The sequence below is a fragment of the Paralichthys olivaceus genome, chromosome 13, assembly GCF_024713975.1.
Source record: "Paralichthys olivaceus isolate ysfri-2021 chromosome 13, ASM2471397v2, whole genome shotgun sequence".
NCBI classification, from domain to species: domain Eukaryota; kingdom Metazoa; phylum Chordata; class Actinopteri; order Pleuronectiformes; family Paralichthyidae; genus Paralichthys; species Paralichthys olivaceus.
In genome coordinates this window covers 9,982,927-10,007,454 of record NC_091105.1, presented here as the reverse complement: position 1 = coordinate 10,007,454, position 24,528 = coordinate 9,982,927, and the positions used below count along the sequence as shown (strand labels likewise).

At 41.7% G+C, this 24,528-nt stretch overlaps 3 protein-coding genes across 7 annotated transcripts; 2 read left to right on the top strand and 1 right to left on the bottom strand.

The window, feature by feature from the left end:
- The first annotated feature begins 2,017 nt into the window (after positions 1 to 2,017).
- slc50a1 (solute carrier family 50 member 1) lies at positions 2,018 to 6,753 on the top strand. The gene is made up of 6 exons (XM_020092730.2): positions 2,018 to 2,261; positions 2,551 to 2,628; positions 3,252 to 3,375; positions 3,484 to 3,645; positions 5,537 to 5,656; positions 5,757 to 6,753. The coding sequence occupies exons 1-6, from the start codon at positions 2,194 to 2,196 to the stop codon at positions 5,862 to 5,864; spliced, it is 660 nt and encodes a 219-aa protein (XP_019948289.2). The 5' UTR covers positions 2,018 to 2,193; the 3' UTR covers positions 5,865 to 6,753.
- A 6,315-nt stretch (positions 6,754 to 13,068) lies between these two features.
- trim46a (tripartite motif containing 46a) lies at positions 13,069 to 21,218 on the bottom strand. 3 transcript variants are annotated; one of them, XR_011245898.1, is made up of 13 exons: positions 21,006 to 21,198; positions 19,906 to 20,164; positions 19,267 to 19,417; positions 18,357 to 18,555; positions 18,134 to 18,280; positions 17,952 to 18,047; positions 17,224 to 17,477; positions 17,009 to 17,130; positions 16,571 to 16,900; positions 16,233 to 16,312; positions 15,690 to 15,919; positions 15,519 to 15,586; positions 13,069 to 14,813 (listed from the first exon to the last, which is right to left on the bottom strand). XR_011245898.1 is itself a non-coding variant. In XM_020111865.2 (12 exons), exons 1-12 carry the CDS (start codon positions 21,063 to 21,065, stop codon positions 14,366 to 14,368), a joined length of 2,364 nt encoding a protein of 787 aa, XP_019967424.1. In that variant the 5' UTR covers positions 21,066 to 21,218; the 3' UTR covers positions 13,710 to 14,365. The 3 variants fall into 3 exon arrangements, 2 of the variants coding, with proteins under 2 accessions (XP_019967424.1, XP_069393608.1); XM_020111865.2 differs by lacking the exon at positions 16,233 to 16,312 and having other exon boundaries at positions 13,710 to 14,813; positions 21,006 to 21,218; XM_069537507.1 differs by lacking the exons at positions 13,069 to 14,813; positions 15,519 to 15,586; positions 15,690 to 15,919 and adding an exon at positions 15,973 to 16,047.
- Positions 21,219 to 21,649: 431 nt separating this feature from the next.
- On the top strand, positions 21,650 to 23,883 carry LOC109644821 (transmembrane protein 107). 3 transcript variants are annotated; one of them, XM_020110275.2, is made up of 5 exons: positions 21,650 to 22,052; positions 22,142 to 22,209; positions 22,287 to 22,387; positions 23,013 to 23,109; positions 23,477 to 23,883. In XM_020110275.2, exons 1-5 carry the CDS (start codon positions 21,966 to 21,968, stop codon positions 23,544 to 23,546), a joined length of 423 nt encoding a protein of 140 aa, XP_019965834.2. In that variant the 5' UTR covers positions 21,650 to 21,965; the 3' UTR covers positions 23,547 to 23,883. The 3 variants fall into 3 exon arrangements, 2 of the variants coding, with proteins under 2 accessions (XP_019965834.2, XP_019965832.2); XR_011245945.1 differs by having other exon boundaries at positions 21,655 to 22,052; positions 23,013 to 23,281; XM_020110273.2 differs by lacking the exon at positions 23,013 to 23,109 and adding an exon at positions 23,185 to 23,281 and having other exon boundaries at positions 21,655 to 22,052.
- The last annotated feature ends 645 nt before the right edge of the window (positions 23,884 to 24,528 follow it).

Here is a 24,528-nt window from a genome sequence, read left to right as displayed (position 1 = left end):
CTTTTTTTCAAATGTATTTTTGTATGAACTTTGGATCTTGAAATCCAACTGAGCCTATTGAGATTTTGACTGATGACAATTTGGGAAAGGCTCCTATCCGATGAAAGCCCCGTTCAGATTTCCTCCCCCAGGTCTTCCCCAGCCTCTATTTTCTCAGCCCCTCTCCACTGCCCTCTACATCTTTCATCCCTGGTGACACAGCTTGCCCTGGCTTAGATTTCACAGTCTGAAAACTAAACACGAGAACCTAGAGGGGGACGATGAAGGAGAGATAGCGCGGGATAGTGTGGGGAGAGAGGCCCGCAAGCAAACTGACAACCGGGTGCGAAGGTGTCACTCTCGCCTCTTTGCGTACTCTCTCTTTTTTTCTGCCCCTTACATCCTCTGTTGAGGGAAAGCTGAACATCCGTCCACACAGTCGTACGTTGGAATGAAGAGGAGCAGAGGGCTCAAAGGTTTAAACCTCAGAGCTGACTGAAAACTGTGAAAAGTCACCATGTCCTGTAAAACTATGCAACATGTATGTTTCAAAACCAGAACATAAAACAGTAATTTTTTTTTCCATAGTTTAAATTCCCTATAGGTGATGACACGGTCTTAGATATCTTGTTGCAATGTAGCACAATAGATGACTACAGGACAACGTTCTACTGAAGGAAGAGACCAAACATGGAAGTGTTTGCAGCACTGTTGGACACGATGTCATAGAGAAATGTTCAAGATCTAAAATCCTTAACTTGCATGTGTTGTTGAAGATAACTTACAAATGCAAGTTGATCAATTACTTGTTATTGAATGTTATTGTATATAGAAAACAAGATGGATAGAAATAACCTTAAAGAACTTCACATAAAAATCTACTTCACAAAAAGGAAATAAATTATAACGTGATAACAAAACAATCCAATATAATATACAGGGAAAACTGTGGAAAGAATTAAATGTCAAACATACGAAAACACAAAAAAGGACTGAGGGGAAAATGGAGGAGAGGTGAAAAAATTACACATTAGAGATTATTGTTAAAGGTCAAATCCAAGAGATGTTCTGAGAGATTAAACTTTAAAAAAAGGTATTTCGCAAAGGATTTACATTGTGTGGGGGAGCTGGAGGCTTCATCCACTGCAGATGTTTTGGGTAATAAGTGTTAAATTTACCAGAACTTTGCTGAATGGGAAGGCAGCCGTAGTTTTATATTTTTACAATGAGAAATTAACCTTCATTTTAATTTTGGATGTAATATCAGTGAAATGACTCATACCAGCTCAAATCTAATATAAATGGAATGAAATTAAACAAATTATAGTGGTGCACCCTCCATATGCTTTAAATTGTACTTTTAAACGGTAAAATGTTGAATTTTGAAGCAATCAGTAAATACCTGCATTTATGTAAACTTTAGGTCCAAACTTTTACGGTTTTTCTACTTGTGACCGCTCGTCAATATATAATTTGTTCAGCGTAAATATAAATTGAGTCTTCTTCATCCGGTCTCCAACTGGTTCAACCTGCAACAGCAAGAGTTTCAACTAGGTCATAAAAGAGGGAATGCCTCTCTACAATTGTTGTCTGTTAGCTACAAGACTGATTTTAAAATTCTTATGTTTGTGTACAAGGCACTAAAAACATCACTAGGAACATTTTATATTAAATTTCTGCAAAAAATCCCTTTCACCTAAATCTTACACACTCGACCTTGACCCTGTGTTAACTTTCTTATGACAAATAAAACTTACAACCAACATTTTACTTTTAATTAATTTTGCACAAAAATCACTCTCTGTCTGCTTTTATCATTTTCTTCAGTTTTTGTGAAGTGAAGCTTATTTATCCACTTATTCTGCAAAAAGAATAAAGTCTGATTCATCCCCTGCTCAAATCCAGGAACCTTTTATTTCTTTATTTTTTCCAGCATCCTCCTACGAACGCTCTCTACGTGATGACGTAGCACAAAACATACGCTACCGTTGCAGTATCCCATTGGACCAAATCCACCCGCTGGTTTTAGCAGGGAGCCAATCACAGGGCAGAGATCTGCAGCACGTTGACTGCAAACACGGAAATACAGCGCGAGAAGAAGAAGAAGAAGAAGAAGAAGAAGAACGCCAGCGGAGTTAGTTCATTAGGAACAATTAGGCTTTCGTGACTAAAAGCACGAACGATAGGAAGTGTTGTGCGTTTCTCTCTCGTCCTATGGATTTACTGCAGCTTCTGTCATGGGCCTGCATCGTGTTCACGGTCGGGATGTTCTCGACTGGACTGTAAGTTTGTCCTGATGCTTGATGAGCAGAGACGTGAAAGCATCCTGGTTTACTCTTGTACGTTTAATGAGGTGGTGGAAAATATGACAGCAGCAATGTGGCTGTTAGTGGTGGCTGCTGGACGAAGTAGTGTTGCTGTTGCACAGATTTATTTTTTCTTTTTAATGTCACAGGTAACCAAACCTGTGACATATGTTGCTTTCTTTCTTTCTTTCTTTCTTTCTTTCTTTCTCTCTGTTCAGACAAGTGCTTTATAAATCAAGCTCATTATGATTGTGTGTGTTTCCAGGAGCGACCTAAAGAAGATGCGAGAATCCAAAAGTACTGACAACATCCAGTTCCTCCCTTTCCTCACCACGTGTCTTAAGTGAGTGTGTTTTTGCACAACCCTGAATCATCCTCTGATCCTGTTCAGACGTGGTCATAACATCCGATCCGGTCACATCAGGAGGCTCTGGGACGAATGTGGCCACGTTCTTTTTGCAGTGTGAAAGCAACTCTGTCCTTGGACACGTGAAAAAGCCTCTGCTACATTTCAAACATACTTTTACGTTTCTCAGTGTTGATTTGTTTGTTGCCACCACCTTAATATTAAAAATGACCGCAACACAATGATTTTTTTCTACATCGCTGCATGCATTCATCCATTCGGCCCCTCCTGACTCTACTTGCTCTCTCTCTCCCTCAATACACAACACTCACAAACATCGTCATTGGTCCCATCTGTAAACTCAGACTGGGTTAAAACAACATCATTTGTTTTTTGCAAACACAAGTGACGTACGTGATTATTTGCATTTTGAGCTGGAGATCACAGGAGCCACGACACATTTTAACTTCTGGTGTTTACACATAAACCTGTCCAGTTGTGATCTGATCTCTCAGGGTGGATGTTAATACCAGGTCTGAACATGGCTACTGTCGTCAGTTCAGTGCCGCAGTTATGTCGTGCTCTGGTCAGCACCTGTGATGCTTGTCTTGTTTCCATAGTAACCTAGGTTGGTTGTATTACGGGATTCTGAAGCTGGATCAGACGATTGTCCTGGTCAACGTTATTGGAGCTCTCTTACAGATCGTTTACATCATCATGTACATAAAATACACAAACCAAAAGGTCAGTGTTGCTCTGCAGCAAACACCCCGCTGACGAGAATCCAACTTATTTAAGCTGTGAAAGTCCTGCACATCTGTCTCTCAGCACCTGCCTGTGTGTTTGTTTCAGAGGTTGGTGATTTCCCAGACTCTTACAGCAGGAATAGTGCTCGTCTGTGGCTGGTTCTACTTCAGCGTGTTCCTCCCCAAGGGAGACACTCAGCTCAGCCAGCTGGGCCTCACCTGCAGCGTGGTCACCGTCAGCATGTACATGTCCCCGCTCACCGACCTGGTACGACTCATGTGCATTTCAGACAAACACAGTAAACATACAAAGTCAGTTAACCGATGCAAAGACAACAGTCTGAAGTGCTGTTATCTGGAATACACAGTAGGATTTAAAAAAAACAGTATGATAATTAAAAAAAGTATCAAACAATATCTGCTAATATGCACAAAGTGAAATTACTTTACATTAGTGATGAAGCAGTCGACCCACTGACTAGTTTATGTCCAGAAAAGTAACTCTCAACTTGCAATAAATATAATAATCTGATAAGACAAAAATGACAAACCTGTGTTTGTGCCTGGCTCTCAGATTTGAAATTGATCTCTTTGACTTCCCTGTTTTACATCACACTCAAACATTAGATCAGTCGGACAAAGCTAACCCATTTATCGCTCAAACAAGAAATTATGATTTTTAACTTTTAAATAACTGAATAATTTCATCATGAGTAATTTTTTCACATTACATCTTGTCAGTAACAACCCTAACAAATTGGAGTTCATGGCACGGTAACATCAAGATAAGGTTGTTTGACTTTAATATAATTGTTCCCTAATTATTTTGATATCTTATTTTGTATTAGATTGAGATATTTAAATGTCGTTAATTATAGTAGTTCTTTGTTGCACATTGAATCTTTTGACACAGGCTAACCATTGAGGGTAATGAGTCATTGCTCGTGTCTCAGTGGAAGCTGTTATTCATGGGAACTAGTCACGACTGCGTTAATGCTCAATAACACCCAGAAAAATCTGTCAAATGACAAGTGGCTGCTTTTCAAAGTGCAGCCATAACATTGTATAGTCCATCATCTTAAGACCTTTGAAATGCGTTGTTCATGCTCTTCAGTAACATGTTAAAGGAGTAACTTGTAATGATTTATAAATATACAGTTCCAGTAAATGTACACACATTCTTAGAAGGAACTCATTCTGTACGGCTCTTAAATCATGTCCAGGGCTGTGATCTCTTAACACTTGAGTATGTTGTGATTTCACATACTGAATGTCAAACTTCACAATATTCCCACAGCACCCTCTATATACAACTGTAAGCAGAACATTATTTCCCCTCTTCTTCATGTCAACACTGCACGTGCAGCTATTTACCGGTGAAGGAATAAATCCCTTGTTCTCTCTCTTTCCTTTATTGTCTGCGTATCATATCTTTTGGTTCCGTCTACCATCCTGTTTGTCTCCTTCCCTCCATCTGCCTCACACATCCAAATGACCCACAGTCAGTTTCCTGCCTTTCTTTTGCTCATCTGTGTCTTCCTGTTATTCCCACTCTGTCTGTTTGTGCCTCATCCCCTTGGTTACATTTAGTGGTCTCTTTGCAGTTTACATAATATCATGCTGGTACTACACTGAATGACTAAACCCTAAGACATCCTCACACAGGCCATTTCAGCACACTCCAGATGTGCTTTTGTCTTTAAAAGGGAAATTCCATGTTAAGACAATATTTATAGCCATCATACCTGTTGATAATACAGTTGTAACGTCCAGATGTGGGAACATCGCTAAATGGAAGAATTCTTCATTTAGCTCTGTTTTGTTTTTCACCAGATCATGAAGAGAAATGTCTCTTTGTCGTCTAAATGCTCCACTTTTTTGTCAAAAACAGACTTTTACAGCATCTTGAAACAGGATTGTTAAGACAAAACCTGCAAAATTGTGGGCTGGAAAACCTAAATCTTAAAAACAATAAAGCAGTCAGAGTGGCAGAGAAATGCAGAACTGGGTTATAGTTCAATTTGCTTGTTACTATAAATGATTATTTTCACATTGCAGTCATTTGATTCAGTGTAAATACAGAAACATAAACGAATGCAGCTTTTCAATACAGTTTCATTGTTAACTAACTGTCACTGTTCTGCTTGCCTCTCTTTCAGGTAAAGATAGTGCGTAGTGGTGACGTGCAGTGCTTGTCCTTCTCCCTGACTGTGGCCACCTTCTTCACTTCAACCTCCTGGGTCCTTTACGGCCTGCAGCTAAACGATAACTATATTGTGGTAAGACGCATGTGAACGCAGCTTTAATCATTGTTTCATCGATATGAAAACTGCCATTGTTTACGTCTTTTCTTTTTCTCCCTGTCTGTGTTCATCCCAGGTTCCAAACACACCAGGAATCTTCACCAGCCTCATCAGATTGTATCTGTTTTGGAGATTTGCGTCTGTCAATCAAAGCTTGCCTTCCTATAAGTCAATGCACATATGAGACAACACATTTCTAGGCCGCAGCAAGGCTCGTCTGTGTTTTGTCTCGTCTTTTTGATAGTAGGCTAGGGTCACATAATGAGAAACAATCATTCCGCAAGTGACTCCATGTGAAGTGGACGTAATGTCTTGCTTTTGGGTTTTTTTCTGCAGCTATTTGTAAAACTTGTGACCTGTGTCTCCACTTCACATCTTTCAAGTGCCTTCTGTTAGGTCATGTTTGCCATCAGTGACTAATGGCATTTATTGATCTATAAAAAAAACGAACTGTTCACATGCCAGTGAATTGGACCGAATCTTTGTCACCTTGAATCAGCCAAAGATCTTTTGGTGTTGCAACTTGTTGGCTGCTATTTTCCTACAAAATATAATTTCCCTGTTAAATGGTACACATGTAGTATCGAACGATGTACTGTACCGTTTCATATTTCTGACCACCGCCTGGTTTGGAGATCCATATGTCTTTCTGAGTTGTTAGTCTGCGTCACCATGTAGACTGGGTATCAGGTCAGTAAGTTGTATTTGTCCAGAAATGTTTTCTATATATTTAGTTTCTGAGTCTTTTTGATACAGGAGTGTATGTTGGGCTCAAGTCCAAGATCAGATATTATCTAGTTTTATTGGTAATTCTATTTTTATATATCCTCGGGAGATTAAATCAAATGCAGGACGAGATTAACACTATGAGATTTGTTTACAAAAAATAATGATACTTATTTTTCTTGTGGGTTTCATGGTTAATTCAATTATGTTTATTTCCTCATTATTATCAATAATAAGGACGTGTCACGCAATTTAAACAGACGAGTGTCAGTGCAAATTCACTCACGTCTAAAGGGACGAAATATCTTTAAGGTGCTCGGGAAATAAATGTTTATCATAACCATTAATGACTTTCAGTTTCTGATTTGAAGTTTTGAAGAAGGTCAAAAGGAGAAAATCAGGAAAGCACGAAGGCTGCACTTGACCCTTGAAGTACAAAGATTTGTGCTGCAGTTAAAGGGTTTTTGTTTTGAACGCAGTAATGAGCATACATGCAGATGTGTGGAGATAACGCTGTGTGTGTGTGTGTGTGTGTGTGTGTGTGTGTGTGTGTGTGTGTGTGTGTGTGTGTGTGTGTGTGTGTGTGTGTGTGTGTGTGTGTGTGTGTGTGTGTGTGTGTGTGTGTGTGTGTAGTAGGCTGGTTGTGCAAGAGACAAAAAGCCTTGTTTGAAGGTGCAGCAGTGCGAATGAGCTTGTTTGTGTGAGTATGTTGTTACAGAGAGGGCAGCGGTGGGAAAGGCCACACCAGAGGTTCTCATCCCATGTGTGTGTGTGTTACACTGGTCACTCTTCCTGAGCTCAAAGAGCCTGCCCCTGAAAGAGCATAGTACAGACACAACACAGCATTGTGCTGGAATCGAATGTTATGCAGGAGAGGAGCTAAGCTGAGAAGACTGGAAGTCGGAGATAAATGAGTTACAGTTGAAAGAGAACAAGAAAGAAAAGGGGAAAACTTTGAGCAGGATATGGAGGAGGCAGAGAGGCAGCGTGCATACATGAGATAGAGGTAGAGAACAGTAAAACCAGGGAGACGGATAAATGATTTCATTGGGAAATTTTAGTTTGGTGTGTTTTATTATTGCATTTGTAACGTTTAGTTTAAAAAAAAAGAAAAAAACATTGCACAGGCACACTAAAAACTAGCTGTTACAGCACGTTTACATGTGAATGTGAAGTGATATCAAGTCAAAATATCCTGGGTATGACTGCTGCCATCTTAGGTCAGAGAAGTCATTTGGAGCTATAGTCTGATGAGGGACGAAGCTGCGATAGCGAGGACACGTCTATATACATGTGCTCAACCAATCGTGAGTCAGTCTCAGCTGTCAATCATGATGTTTCACCCTCTTTATAGAATCCAGGAAAATCGCTCAAATCACGTAAACCATCAAATTAGAACTTATTAAAATGTGTTCTGAAGTTTTATTTTAATCCATGTCCCATCTGCTAACACGGAGGAGTTGGGGTTTTTACTGCCTAGTATCATGTGGTCCATCTTTACAGTCTATAGTAGGAACCGTGGTGCTTTGAGTTATGTCACCATGATGACATGCTCACAGGGACACTGCCAACTGCTGAGCATACAGTGTTTACCATATTTGATATCATACTTCAGTGCGTGGGCTGTAAAATACCCCTGACAGAGATGCCATTAGGTGTATTCATAAACAACAGTAGGCTACAGGGTAAATAAAGGACAAATGGACTTAGCTGGACAAATTATGTTTTAATTAAATTTCAGCTTGTGGCCAATTGTGGCTAATTGGTTTAACCAATCTCCGTAGCCACTTGCTCTCTCAGGGAAAAGTCACAGTATCACCATGGTCAGTGTGTTTGTCCCCTGGGTACCATGAATGTTTGCCTCCCATAAAAAAGATGGCCTAGACCAAAGTGGTGAACTGATCGACTGAACAAATGTGAGACGAGTGAGTCAGAGTCATCACGTCTGCTTTTTGGCTACAGAACTGTGTTCGTCTTAACAACTCAGATTCAGCCCGAGATAACATGGATTCAGGAGAAAAAAGGAGGGTGTGGAGGATTTAACCGGAGGACACATGAGGAGTTCAGGAGAAGATAAGGGAGTGGTAGGTGTTGTCTTCTGCTGAAAAGACGCAGACATCAATAAGGTTGCAGGGACAATGCATTGCAGTCAGTCTGGCCAGACACACCCCTCATTAGGAACTATGGCTTTATTGTGAAGACACCGTTAAGTCTTGGACAGGAAATCAAAGCACGGCTGTGCTGATGTGAGCGCGTCTTTGGTCGACGGCCAAGTAGTAACACGAGGCCTGTGTTTTGTATGTGAGTGTGTGTGTGTGTGTGGTGGAGTGAGGGCGAAGGGCCGGTAATCAGCTGAACAATGAGAACAGCTCACAAACAGGATCCCTCTGTTTCCTGGAGTAGAGACTGTCTCCTTGAACAACACTCTCACACACACACACACACACACACACAAATATCCTTTATACACATTGTATACACACTATGTTGTCTCTTAAACAGACACTCTTGCAGTCCCTCCCCAACAAACACCATGTGTGCATTCAGATGTCTATTTTTGTCATTATGGGTGAATTCTGTTCTTAGGGGTTTTGGTTTCCCCCATAATTATATACAACTAAGTCTCTGCTTGCAGGCAGCCAGACAGTGTGCACACTCAGCATATAAACACACACACACACACACACACACACATGGAGCACACTGGGAGGCAGTCAGCGGCATGTGCACTTTCTGCCATCAGTAAAAGCACACCTGTCCCAGCTGCTGTTTTGAAGAGAACAAGAGAGAAAGAAGGAATGTGCTTCTCTCAGTTTTCCAGATGACCTCTCACCCATTTCAGTCGTCTCTCCTGCACTCCTCCCTCGTCTTATTTATCTAATTATTCCCATGGACACTATCTCCCCCCCCCCCCCCCCCTTCCACACTGTCATCTCATTAATCTCCTTCCTATTGTTATTTTTTTCTTCTTTCTCTTTTCCCTGAAACATAACTCTTACTCATGTCATCTTGCTCAGTTTATCAGTCTCCCCCTTCACCTTTTATACCTTAAAAAAATTACTCGGTGATTCCACATTGTTGCTCTTACATTTATGTGATAGTCTCTGAGTCGACGTCCATGTTTGTAATCTTACACTCAGATCATCGGCGGTGTTAATCAGGCCTGTCTAGTGAAACTGTCAGCCCAAGATTTACATTGTTTTTATAAGCAGAAGGCCTGTCTCACCTGAGACAAAAAAAAAAGCTCTTCAGGTTTGTTTTATATGCAAGAGATTTCACTGATTGACAAACTGCTGCACATAAAAGTCTCCCTATTCATACAGGAGCTTTGAGTCATAACTTTTTCATTGCATGCATATGTATGCACTGCCTTGTTTGTAAATGCAGTTGGTGGCGTTGGTATTTATAGGGGAACCATCTGCAGGGAGCAGCAAGTGACTTTGTATCCCCAGTTTTACCTGGTTCTCCGCCTTTGTTTTGGTTTTATAATCAGCAGTTTTCTCCTCAGAGCCCGGAGGTTGCACAGCTGAAGGGCTCACGCAAGAATTCAACGCGTGCAGCGCAGGTTACACACAGAAACCACCTTTCCTTTTTCTCATACAAACACAATCACACATGCAAAAATGTGACTCCTCGGCTCTTTCAGCGGGGACAGTTGGTGCTAAAAGATCCGTGCTGAGTTATTCTGCCACGGAAATAGATGAACAGGCAGAACCTGGCAGGGTGTCCTGGGGGTCTGAGTGTGCTTCACTATGTCCTGTCCTATCTCAGTCTTCCAAATTGTTTTGCTGCCCACGACTTCCTCCTCCTGCCTCTGCCGCCCTTCAGAACGGGAACAGCGAGCAAGTGATATGTGGACAGCCAGTTATTAAGCTGTCAGCAGACCGACATGGACCAAAACACTGTCAGCGAGGATGAACGTACACGTTTTACCTTAAATCACTTGTCAGGTATCCTTCTGTTTCACCGGCAGAGCCCATCAGAGATTTAATAACTGTGCTTGACACCAATGAATCTGACAACAGCAGCATTATCTTTTTCAAACACAACATTTAATACAACTCATATCAATAAAAAGTTAACACTGTGTTTTGCTGGTTTCTAGTTTTGTGGAATACAATAAACGATGGAGCCACACAGGTGTTACAGTACAGTTAAGGGCTTTATGAACAGCTAATATTTTTCCACTCTAAAATGACACACACACACATAAATACTCCCAGAGCCTGCGGGGGCTTTGGCCCTGTCTGAGCACGCTCACTCCATCCATCCATCCAGGACACACACATGTGGCAGATTTGTGTCTGTGTTTGTGTGCTCAACTCAAAGCTTCTGAAAGGCAACTGTGTAAAGTGGATTTGTGTGTGTGTGTGTGTGTGTGTGTGTGTGTGTGTGTGTGTGTGTGTGTGGTTGCAGACAAAACTCTTTTGTTTTGATGTTATTCACATATTAGTTTATTAGTGGAGATGCATTTTGTTTGACAGTCACAGTGGGAACATGCAAAGTTTTGTCAACATGTTTGTGTCATGTGTGCGGCAGAACATACTAGTCCGTTAATGTGCAGCGGTGCTGAGGAAAGATGGAAGACAGCTGTTCAGGGGACTTGGACCCTGTGCTTGCATTGGCAAACATTTCTGCAGCTTCCTGCACTGTTGGCACATTTGAAAGTTTGCTGCACCATAATCAGCTGAGAACTTATTCTGCATGGAACTCAGCATTTTTACCATTTTGCTCCAGTCACTGTCAACACATGAAAAAAACACTGGTAATGACTCTAATCATGTTAAATCACATGTTTATCTTACAGATACATGAACCAGTCAAAGACAAAGAAAACAGGTTTGTCTTTGAATGGTTCATGTATGAGTTAAGCTGCTTATTAATCTCCATCTACTCAGCTGACAAGGGCAACAGCACAAACAAAAAAACTGTTGACAACTACTTCTTGCGTGCAAGCACACAGAAAAACATGGCTTAACTTTTGTGAGGAGGAGTTCTGTCATGTAAACACAGGTGAACTAAACTTGGCTGTAGCTAAGATGAAATGATGCAACCACACTGGGATCGGAGCCCTGAAGAGGCAGGAATCAAGACGAGAGAGAAAATAGTTGTTTATGCATCTTATACACAATGACGTTGAATTGTGTGTTGATGATGAGCAATGACAATTTATAGATTTTATATGTTATAGATTTTCTTTTCTTTTTTTTTGTTGTATTGTGTCATTTTTAGTACATGTCATGTACATGTATTGGTGCTAATTCATATATGAGACTGTCTGCAAATGAAAAAACAATTAAATAAGTAGGCTCCAGGGCGAAACAGGGAGAGTGAGGGAGATATTGTATTGTTCCAGGTGTAACCTTCTTATATTCCTTCTATGGGTGTAACACAGCGGCTCAGGACGAAGCTGAAAACTGTCTGACATGTCAACACAGATCTGTGGTCAGACAGTCTGTGTTGACACATCTTACACCTGCTGCTGACTTTACAACCTCCCAACACCACCACCACCCTTTTCACTTTTTTATAGTAGACAGAGGGAATCAAAGCACAACCAATGTTGACCCCTACTGGCAAGGTTTTGAACTGCAAACCCCTGAAGCAGACAGATCATACTGAGAAAAGTACCATTGGTGGTTTGATCGCAACAATTTGCTGTGAATGTCAAAAGGTTTATGGCAAATATGCAGCCACTATGTATTCACACATAGTTGAATAAATCTGTGTGTTTCTTTCATTTAAAACAATTTTAAAATCTCTCTTTTTAAATATAGAATCATGTCTTTGCTTTTAACATGTGCTATAGTTTGCTTTCAATTCTTTTTAGTCCCCAATATTTGTATGTTTTGTCTCAGTTTTCTGTGTTTTGTTTTGTTGTTGTGGGTAAATCTCATTGGCAGAACAGATGTTTTATCCCAATCGGTCTTTCCCGGTTTAATTAAGGCTAAAGTAAACAAAATAGATAAAAAGATATGTGAATAAGAACCAGTCACACTGGCTCATCCCTCCGTCCTTTTCATCTGTTGACACATACCACAGATGTGGAGCGTTTCTGCTGCAGTAGTTGTGTATCAGGTGTTGTAAGGTGTGTCCTGGTTCTGAACAAAATAGGATTATTATATTTAATCCACGTGACACAAAAGATCCACTTTACCTGTTATAGCAGCTCTTGAACTGTTGGGTGATTAAGGGAACACTCGCCTTCAAATTCAGGGTGGCACCACACACTCACTGGTGTTTTGCGTGACATCTGAACAAAGAGAGTCTATTTTTAATCATCGCAAGTGAATACGTGTCAGGTGTTTACAGTGAGTAATAAAGCATGCGAAGATGAAACCGACGTTTGTGTTTGACATCTAACCTTGTTGGTGGGCGTTAGTAGGTTGGTAACATGACAGGTGTAAGAGGTTTACAACAAAGACGCTTCTCTGTGATTGTTAGTGCAGATTAACATTTAAAGGTTTGTCTGTATAGGACGTCATAAAAAAAAGATATTCTGGCAAATGATCTAACAGTAAAAGGCCACTCATTTTTTTCCCACTGTTTTTGTTACGCAAGAGCAACATTTACTCATTATACTTTAAATACAAATACACTTTATTATTAATTCACTTTACAGCTTCTAGATTGCTCATTCATCAACACAAAGTGACTCCAAATAGTTTTCAGTCATTTATTTTGTTTGTCGTGACGTGATAGAAACATTCTGCAAAATCTAAATTTGTAGATTCTGATTTCTGAGATGCTACAGTCTAAAGTCATTCAAGTGCTGCGCTGTAATGTGAGCAGAGGAGTTGACACAAGTTGTTCAAGACAGGATACACACACACGCGCACACACATCAGAAAGCATGAAAGTCACAGCTAGAGCTCTCCCTCATAGTCAGACACACACACCAGGAAATCATATTATATATTAAAATACAGTCAAAGCCAGTTGATTTGAAAATATTACAATATAAACAATCTCTTGCGTTGAAATAAAACATAACTCGACTCTTACATTCCCTCAACATAACTGTGAGTCAGCCATTAGTAAATGAGCGACTGTCAGTTGCTGTAAGAAAATGGTGTACGAAAGCAGAGCTCTTAAAATAGACCTTCTTCAGCTGGTTGCCTTGTCATCCATCCAATTCCTCCAGCTGATCATTAATATATATATGTGCAATTCAGTCAGACTCCACAGTTTAATGCTGAACAAGTAGGTCATCCACAAAAAATGAAACAGGTTTAGAAGTAAACGTGACGAGAACATTATTCTTCACAACCTTTTTTTTTTTTTTTTAAATTCTGATCTCTGTTGTAAATCTGAAAATGCAGAGGCAACCGTGAGTATGTTTACTCAGCCGAAATGTCACACACATCCTTCTGAAATGCAAAACTGTGACTATAAAAAAGTCCATTTCCTGACATGAGCCAGCAGAAGTTCACCAACCAAAACATATTCACATTCTGTAACTCTGCGTTATTTACACATTGTTGTTGAGGCTACATAAGAATTAAGATAGAAAATTAGACATACAGTTCATCTGAGGTGCTTTTACAAGATGACAGTTTCCTGCATTTCTGTCATTTACGTATACAAGTTACACTTGCATGCAATTTTTGATGTCTGGGGAAAAAAAATGTTAATGGACGGCAGATTTTCTTACAATGCAAGTCATTGTTCTAATCTGTTATAAAGGTGCTTGACTCACACTGTCAACAGAATTCTGCATAGTCGGAAATCACTTCAGCCACAATGTCCAAGGAAAAAAAATATTATCAAGCAAGAAAGAGAGATTTGATATTTTTCAGATGCAAATGCAAAACAATACCAGATATTTAGTGAGATCTCCCTCTCATTGACAGTTCAATCAAGTATCAAAGGCTGTTGGTTATGAACTCACACACCTTCTCCTCCAACAACATGATGAGACATCTCTGAGTGAACTGTGTCCATAAACTGCCTCCTTCTTTATTTGCTCAGATTTGTTGCCCGTGTCTGGATGGTTACCCTCCGTGGCGGCGGCTCCTCGATGCTCCGATTGGCCACGAGGTCCTGAAGCTGCAGGGCTCCCCCGCCGATGAAGCAGAAGGCCGGACACACCGGAGCTGAGCAATCCACGTGTCCCTCCCACAGGATCCGTAACGAGTGGGCGTCGTAGAAGGTGACCCTTCCTTTATCGCAGTCCAGACACACTCCCAGTCGGGGCGGCAGAGGAGTCGTGTGAGGGTGAGGCAGGTTGCTGTGGCTGCTGCTGTGGGAGTGCACTCCTCCATGGCTCTGGCTCTCCGCCTGGCTCTGACTGTGACCGTGTCCTTGTGGGAGCAGGATCTTGCCCATGCCTATGGTGAGGAAGCAGAAGGGAGGGGAGTCCTGGCCGTCTTCTGCTCCACTGTCATGGCCACTGTCTGGGTCACAGCTGAGGGAGGAAGAGGGGAGAAGGAAATCAGGCTGAACAAGAGAAAAGCTGAGTGACGGGTGAATATGTTCATTATATATCTACAACTATCAATCATGATTGACATGAGGGTGTGAAATACTCCACTTGCAATCCTTCTTTCTTATGAGAAAAGTGTCTGACTGTATACCCACTTAAAAACAAATCTATTAACAGTGCTCTTAATACCTAATATTAGATTCCATATTTTTAATTTAATATGGGATTTTGCATTGTGTAAAAACATGATCAGTGAAAAATAAGCATTTGTAAAAAGATTGTGATAAGAAATGTTTTAGCATTGCAATAAAAAGCTGAACTGGACAGAAAGTTATTCTGATGATATCAAGGCTTAATTCCCCTTGTTTTAGTTTTACAAATTTTAGCTTCACAGTTTGTTTCTGCGTCTTCACTCTCATTTACAGTCTTGTGTTTACAAGTTGTTCCACTGCCCCCAAGTGGCCAAAACATCAATTAAAAATCCAATAATCCTGATGTAAATGTAAACTCTAAGTGAAGGTTCTGGTAATCCCCTCTATAGATGGCATGTGAGTGAATGAACTGGCTTCAGCATGAGTGCAACCAAGAAATATGACGTCCCAATAAATCCCATTCATATCTGCTGGTCTTTTTCAGGGCATGAGAAACAGGGTCTATTGTATATTTAGGAAGGAGAGATTTAGTTACCGAGGGCTGGCCATGTCCTGAGGGAGGTGGAACCACTCCTGTAGCTTTGTCTCCTGGCCTACTCCCACCTGCAAGAGAAGGAGACAGAAAGATCCACTTTAAGTAGGTATGTAAGGTAAAGCTGAGGCCAATATAAAACCCAAACAACTGACAGACAAGATTTCCTCTCACCTTTACCAGGTAGGAACTAGGCTCCACAGAGCACGCCCAGTAGTGTCGGCCCTGAGTGACGGCCAGGTCAGCCACCAGCAGGTCAGATGTCAGGTGGCAAGAAGTGAGCGTGCGGTCAGCGACCTGCAGGAGGGAGAGGCCTGGCACACTGCGGGCATAGGTTTGGCCTCTACCCAGAGCCAGCCTGTCAGCATGCAAACCCCAGCGAGAGTCCAAGGAGAAACTCAGCACTGGGAGGAGGTGATAAAAGGGGGGTGAGGAGGGAAAGAGATGGTGAGGTAAGTAAAAAGGAAAGGAGTCAAGAAGGGAGGAAGGATTTAGAGCCTGTAGCTGGGACAGATTTAAAACTACAACAAGCCTGAACACATCATGGGAAAAGAGGTGAAGAAGAGTAAGAGGCAGATCAAGAGAGAAAGATCTTTTAAAGAGCGAAATAGGAAGTAATATGAGAGACAGATTTTTTAACATATGTAATACCAACAAGATCGAACAATGGATAAACAGTATAAATCAAAGAAAAGTTTAAAATGTAATGAAACAGACCTGCAGCAAGAAAGACAGAAGTAGAAAGAGTCGCACCAGGATGAAACTGGAATGCCAAACACAAAAAAGAGGGTTTGGAGCTAAAATAAAAAAATTTAATAAAGCGGGAATGGAGAAAATCAAGGGATGGAGAGAAAAGAATGATCAAGATTAGTCATCAATCAATGGCAATGCTGGAAAATGTGAAAGTTAAAAAAGAAATCTTGACGCATACTACTTCTTCTTGTATCTACAGTATTTACAAAGTGGAAAGATGAATGAGTTTTTTTGTAGTGTATGAAAAGTATAGAAAAATAAAACCCTGATGCTATAATAAAGTAATAGTCTTCATATCTCACCAGCTGCGGGTGGTGTGTGGAGGTACACCTCTTCACTGTACTCTCCAAACCCGGCCTTGTTGCATCCTCTCACCCTGAGCACATACATGCTGTCAATCTGCAGCCGTTCGACCACAGCACTGGTCCCTCTCACTTCATCCAGGCGCTGCCATGCCGTTGAAGCGTTGGGGGATCTGGTGCCTCCCCACGTGGCTGCGGCTCCTCCCGCTCGTCGCTGGTATTCAACAGAGAAGTGCCAAGCTGGGGCCGAGTCCTGAGGGAGGCGCCAGCACAAGAACAGCTGGTCGTAAGCCAATGTCTTCTGAGTGTCGATGACTGGAGCCAGTGGAGCTGCGGATGAGTGAAAGCAATGGAGAAATTTCATTCATTGGTTTATAAAGAAAGTGCGATTTAACTTTTTGAAGAATTTATATCACAGGAACAAAGAACTTAGCGCACCACGTATGAATTCCAAGCTGTTGATGAGTTTGACCTCTTTGGATGCATCCAGGTGAAAATGTCTGAAGGAGGAATCTGCAGCGAAAGTGAAACACTGCAGGTTTTCGATGGCCTTCACCAGCCTGGAACAGGGAGAGACACAGGGACAGATGAAGAAGAGGAAAAAAAGAAACAAAACGGTCTAAAAGCTGAAGTGTTTGCTGCAGGTGCAATACCTGTTGTGAGTGACTCTGGCAGCCTGTACAAAGCAGGGAGCGTCAGTCTCCTTGAGCAGCTCCTGTGTGTATGCCATTAGGCCAGCGTGTTCCATCAGTCCACTCTTCTCTGAGACCTGAGCAGACAGGGCCTCCTCCCTCCTGCTGCGAGATCCCTCCAGGGCCAGAGCCAAAGATCCCTGACGCTCAGCTACGGCCGCTCCCAGATCCCTGAAACTGTGGATCAGTTGCTGCAGGGCTACTGTGCTGTTAGCCTGCAGACAGACAGACAGACGACAGACAGACGACAGACAGACAGACAGACAGGGAAGGACCCATGTGAGTTGGATGGATATGATAAAGCACAGTGACTGATAAGGAATGACAACACAGAGACAATGATTTAGCTATTGCCAGCACAGTGGGCCATTGCACTAAAGCCCTGGGACTCTAGAGGGCGCACTAACACTACCTGTCCCCTTAGTTGCAGTGGTTGACACAGTAAAATGATTAAATAGATTAAAACACAATAACAATATATTCCACTAAATAGGATAATTGTTGATCAGTGTCAAAACCTTTGCTTTTTTTGCCTTTTTCAACACACTGCATTCAACCTGTTATATAGAGGACAAATAAAAAGGATTCATTGTGTAGACCACAGTATAGTGCAAAACAAATTCTACTGCATTTGGCCAAAGACAATGAGGAAACATTTACTTTCACAAAGCAGAGAAAGTGTGGTTCACCTCCATCTGTTTGATGGTTGCTTCCAGCTGAGTGATCTGACTCTGTATCGTCTCCTGATTTGCCAGGATGAAGTTGACTTCCTTGGTGACCTTGTCCTACAGGACCGAAACAAAAGTAAACATTTCAAAACTGGATCCTGACTATAGTCCTGACACAGCTCAAACAGACTGCACACGCTCACCTTGAGGGCCTGGTAGGCCTGTGCTGTAGGCAACACTTTGTGTCCATGGTGGACACGTCTGAGCTTGCAGAGTGGACACAGCAGCCTCTGGCAGTTGCGGCAGTACCACAGCAGTCTCTCCTGCTCGTGCTCTGTGCATGTTAGGACCTGGAGCACAAATCAGGATAAGGGACAAAGACAATAGAAGGAAAGCTTCTGTGTGTTGTGTACAAAACAGACAAACCTTTGGCCTGAAGTTGTTGGTGGGTAGGATGTGTTCATGCTGAGCTCGGGGAGTTCCCCAGGGATGGTACAGTTTGAAACACTCATTGCAGAAGTTGGACTTACAGTCGGCGCATCCTTTAGTGGCCTCCAAAGACTGGGGGGGTTTACAGAAACCACACATGATGGCCACACTGCCCAGACTTATCGTGTGCCTGTACCTGGAGGGCAGATAGGGAGACACGGAGATAAGAGCAGAGCTAAGGCAGTTCTGCAGCAGCAAAAACAGAAAGCAAGAAAAAAGAAGACCTTCAAACTTGAGAAAGAGAAGATGCTTGTCCCTGTTCTTTTTTCACAAGTTAGGAGTCAAACTCTTTTACCGCCTGTCCTAGATACAGCACCAGCAGCTGTTTTGTTTGTACATTCTGAGCAGTAAAATTCTGAGCAGCAAAAGAACGACTACCTCATGAAACTGCTGCACGTGACTCTATGAAACAGCCTCCTCCAATCTCAGATCATTTTTCCTCTCACTTTAATATATGAACTGATGAGAGAATGATGAACAATTAAGAGGGATATGCAGTATTTTACTCTACGTTAAATATAAAATAACACTGCAGTTATTTTAGATGTCCCTGCAATCTGCTCTTCGGTTTAGCCTTGAATCTGGGGTAACGGAACGATTCACTATAGCAACTCCTTCCAGCAAATGATTTCCTGTCTCATTTATTAAGCAGTATTGACTACAAGCTTTATATGCTGCATTTCTTCATTGCCTGTTGGGATGGTTTTTTTCTTGATTTCTGGTACTAAGCTAATAATGATCAAAATAAAAACACAAGTCATGTTCGAGACAGCAGTAAAAACTCTGATGGTACCAGACTGTACCTGTGACCCTGTCTGCTACAGTACACACACATATACACACACACCTCTCCACAATACGCTCCAGAGTGAGGTTGCGGAGGCATTCTGTCAAGCCTTTTTCTCCGAGCTCCACGTCCTGCTGACAGGAAGGACATGGGAACAACATGGGGGGATGGGCTGCGTCTTTCCGCCTTCGCCCTGGGTATGTCCCACACACTGGGAGGAGGACACAGGTGTAGATGAAAGAGAAAAAGAGACGGGTTGAGATGTGGAGAAGAAAAAGGTGTGTTTGCTGAATGGAAGATTTGTTTTGGGAAGAAAGACAGTTAATGAAGGAAACTGTGAGAAAATGTGGAAAGCAGAGTTGCTGTTTATCCCTCGTATCTACGCAGACCACAGGGATAAATAAAGGAAGGAGACACACACGCTCTGAAACCTGCTCGACAGATACTTGCTGCTCTCTGCCTCTGTGGCCCTTGCTCTACATGCAGATAGATAAGTCATGAGATTAATGTGTATAGGTATGCAGCAAAGTAGTGATGCGTCAGCTAGATCATCTATTTGACTGGGATGCTAAGAGGACAGTGACGTCACACGTCATCATCTTCTGGATTGTAAAATCATGATGTGACTCCTTTTTTTCTCATGTGAGGGCAAAGCTTATTGTGAGACATGAACACATAATCTCCTCATCCTTCCACTACCTGTTCTGAGGACCCGTTCCAGGCGGTCGGGGGTCCTTGGTGTGGGTCTGCGTGCCTGTCGCGGGGAGCGGGTGTTGGGCGTGGAGGCCGGAGAGTGGGGTTCTGGAGGCAGCTCAGGAGGAGGATATCCCCTTTGCACTAACACCTCAGCCGCACACAGCAGACACACACTGTGTTGACACGGCAGGAGGATGGGCTGCTTCACCATCTCGTCACACACCGGGCAATGCAGCTCCCGCTCCATGCTCTTCATGTTAGACTGGAGAGGAGAGAGTTTTGAGAGGAGTCGGACCAGATAAAGGCTGAGTCACTGGTATGAGTACAGAAAAATTTCGCTCTTTAGATTCCACAACCTCCTGTGACCTGAAAAAAATGTGTAGGAGTCAAAAGCGAAAGAGGGAGCTGATGCAGACACTGGATACACAGGCCGGTGTTTGATATGCTGAGCATCAGGGGGAGAAAATAACTCCCCCCTGCTTCAGGCGTTAGCCACTCTCCCTGAAAATGACTGGAGTCCTCTAGTTTCAACTTTCAATTTGGAAAAATCCTATGTAGGATTATAGGTACTACAAATACAGGATACCCAATTGGTAATCGAGGGAATAAAATAAATGTAGCCGTCTGTTTTTCTCTGCCTCAGTTTTACACACGTATCACTGCTTTAGGCCCTGATCCAGTGATGCAGCATCCCGTCTCTATGGCAACGCGCAATATCTCTTTACCTTCTCATCGTGTGCGCATTCTCAGCTACTGATAACATGTTCTATTGATTAGAAGCATCGCACATCCACCTCTTTACCTGCCGCGACGACTACATCTTGTGGATATGGGCTGTGTCGCGTGACGTTCTCTCACCTCCACTCTCGATTTGACTGGGAGGAATCCATCGCTCCCTGTGGTTGATGAAATGCCCCAAAATCTTCGAAAGGCAGAAACGCTTCACATTCCTTCAGCACGAGCGCTATACGTGCATCCAGTCGTGTAGGAAAATGACCAAATTCTCTAACACATATTGAATGAGAAACGCTGGATCTCCCTTAAAACACACACGGTCGCTATAATTGAAATGAACAAGGTGATTTAACGAGCGTCATACTCACACTGATGCGAACCAGCGCGTCCATGATCGAGGTAAAGGTTTGTAACTCCGCTTCTGCCATGACTGATGCCACCGTCCCTGTTCTGCAGAAACCCCACCGACACACCGACACTAAATCAAACCCAAAGGCCTGGAACTGAAGCTCCACATCAGACTGGAGCTCTGTGCGTGATTCTCTGTGCGTGGTGATGAGTCGTCTGCCTCCGAACAACGAGTCGTCGTGGGTGAGGGGGGGGGGGGGGGGGGGGGGGGGGGGGGGGGTGAAGGTACAAGCTGTATCATCACAGCCGCATAGAGCAAAATAAAAAATATATAAAAAATATCACATTGTCCGAGGTGGTAATTAATTATGTGATCGCTATATTTATTTTAATTCATGTATATTTGACGCTATAAAATCATCATACCCGGTGGAGTCGCAGTGTTCTTATGTTAATTGACGCAGGGCGTTTATTATAAGAGCAGATTATTTATGAATCCCTGTTCAGCCTCTTCAGGTTTTTATTTTATTTTCATGAAGCTCACTAACCTCAAAATTTCTAAATGTTTGTGGCCCAGTTTTTCTTCTCGCCCATAGGTGGCAGTGTCGTAACCAGTCCGTCCTCGATTGTCATCCGGACCCGGAACCTTTGAGGGTTAGTTGTTCATTCCGGGCAGTTGTAACGAGTGAACCGACTCGGTGGTTGTTGTAGCAACCGTCTTCTAGCGTGAATAGCAACAACGCGGACATCGTGTGTATCGTCGTTAGTTGAAGAAGCGAATCGTTGAGATAAAATGAGATAATCCAGTGTGGTTTGTGTTCGTTCGGGATAAAGTTAGCTAGATATCACAGTGAGGCTAAGAGCTGTATTAGAACATTAGCAAGACTCCACTGCAGTGAACAGAGGGATGAGAATAATCTCTGCTTTGCTAGTTTCATGTTGTATGTGAGTATAAACTAGTAGCTTGTAGCAGTGTTAGCATGTCGGCTGTTAGCAGTCTCGTCCCTGCACGGTTTCTCACCATCATAGCCCATCTTGTCATCGTTATCACGATCTTCTGGTCAAGGGTAAGTTAGACAGACAGATTGTCACAAGTTAAAATAATACATTGAATACGTTTTCTTGCTTGATTCTTTGTGTGTGGTGTGTTTTTCAGGAAAACAACGTAAAGGCCTGTTTGCCTTTGGATTTCACACAAGAGCAATATGACAATGAAGACAGGAAGTAAGAACACGTTTGACAATTTGAACACATGCTAATGAACAGAAACACTCTCTTCAGTATCTGTGGATTTGTTTCAGTTTGGTGGTGGCACTGGCTGTCACCCTCGGACTGTTTGCCATCGAGCTGGCTGGATTCTTCTCAGGAGTGTCCATGTTCAACTGCAGCCAAGGTCTCCTGTGTATCCTTTACAGTTGCAGTGGGTCACTCATTGATTATTACTGACATATGATTGTGATTGAATTGATTTGGCTGAATAGAAATGAATATACATCAACTGGGAGCTCAACAATAATATATGCATCCATCCATCCATTCATCATTTGTATAACAGCTTTATTCCTTAAGTGTGCAGGGCTGGAGCCAATCCCAGCCTCTAATTGGCAAGAACAATAATATATATTTTTGTCTAAATTTAGTTTCTTTGGTATGTGAATGGTCACAGGTCATACAACCACAATGTCCCTAGTTTGATTCCACTATTATTGTTAGTTATATCCTCTCTGCCTTTGTTTCACACCACTGTGTAACAAATGCAAACAATCCAATGCTAAACTCAGAATTAAACACTCTAACTAAGTTGACGGTCCAGGGCAGAAAAAAGGAATGAGACCTGAGATCCAATCAGAACTTTACAATGACATTTTCCTCATTGTGAAATTAGTGTCAATTACAATACCTCTTGATGAGCCCTCCTTATATATCAAAGAATGAAAACTGATACAGTTATAAGTCATACAGATAAATCAGTCTAGCCTTCAGTTACAATTCCATGACTTCACTCTCTGTGTTACTGCGTACAATAGCAACAGGAGTCCATGCCAGTGCCTCAGTGGCTCTGCTTTTCTTTCTTTTTGAGCAGTGGGAGTGTGACATCTACTGGTGGATCCTTGCCATTTGCAGGTTAGTGTAACATGTACTTAATATGGTGTGTTTATTTCCCAAAAGTGTTTTTTCCCTGACAGATACCTCACCCAGCTCTGGCTGTCCACTGCAGCGCATCTGTCTCCTTGTCTTTCTTTGTATTTGAGAAGTGGGAGTGCTGGACATATTGGGTTATTTTTGCTGTCTGCAGGTTGGTGCATGAGTGTGTGTGTGTGGGCATGAGTGAGTTGATGCTTGCATTTGTAAAAAGACTAAACTCAAACCGAGCAAGTATAAACAAATAAATATTAATTGCAGTATGAGTGCTTATGCTGGTACTATATGTACTTGGACTTTTCTGTTAATGTTTCTCCCACAATTTCTGTCTTTGTCTGTCTCCCTCTAGCGTGTTACCTGCGTTTGTGGAGATTCTTCTGTTTATAGCTGTTTTCGGTCTGAAGAAGAAGCCACTATGAAAGACAATCCAGGTGTGAAGTGCTTTGAAATACAGTCTACATCTGTCTCAATGAGTCAAAAGCGAAACCAAGAAACATCAATTGAATATATGAGCGACTGTATCTGCAACCTTTTTTATGTATTTTGAATTAGATAGATGCAGAGTGTTTATTTTTCAAATGTCTCAGTCATTAGTTTAGAAAGAATTTGCGAGAATGTCAGTTGTAGCTTTTTTGTAACTTTGTGGAGAAATGAATGCTTATTTGTAAATAACAATCGTCAAATGTCAAATTTCTATGGAAAATCTTAGAATGCTACTTTCAATCCAAATATACTTTGTACAAACTCTTTCTAAAACTGTTGTTTGTCTTTTGCTTGTCTCTCAACTCTTTTGGTGCTTTAGTCTCTTTTTTCATGGTGCACATACAAATTCTGTCTCTTTAACCAGACTAGCAAACCACTGCCACAACCATGGTCTTAATCCAATGTCCATTCAACCATGTGAATAGGGTTAGTTCACAGCCTTTTTAACACTAAGAAAGAACAATATTCAACACAAAGTTGAGTGTGCAGAACAACAAGACCAAGTGCAGTAGGCAAAGATTCATACATTTATAAATTAATAAAATATGAAGAACAATAGTTTCAATTAATAAATAAAGATATGAAGAATCAAAATGTACTAATACACAATAACACCAGAAGAAGAGATAATCAAATAAAGACCTAAAATGTAATTCACTTATTCACAACTTTCTTTTATTGGAATCTATTCCTTTCTCTGTTTTTACATTTGTAAGTCATTCACACAAAATTGATATTGTAGTAGGGCTTATTAAAACTAGAATATTACGGATTATATATATTTTTAAATCAATATTCATACTTGCTTGGATACATGTTAATAAATGGCTCATCTCTTTCTGACATCATTGAGCAAAGGGAAATTCCTGTAAGAGGATTCACACCTAATTGAATAATAATGACCATCTCTCAATATGT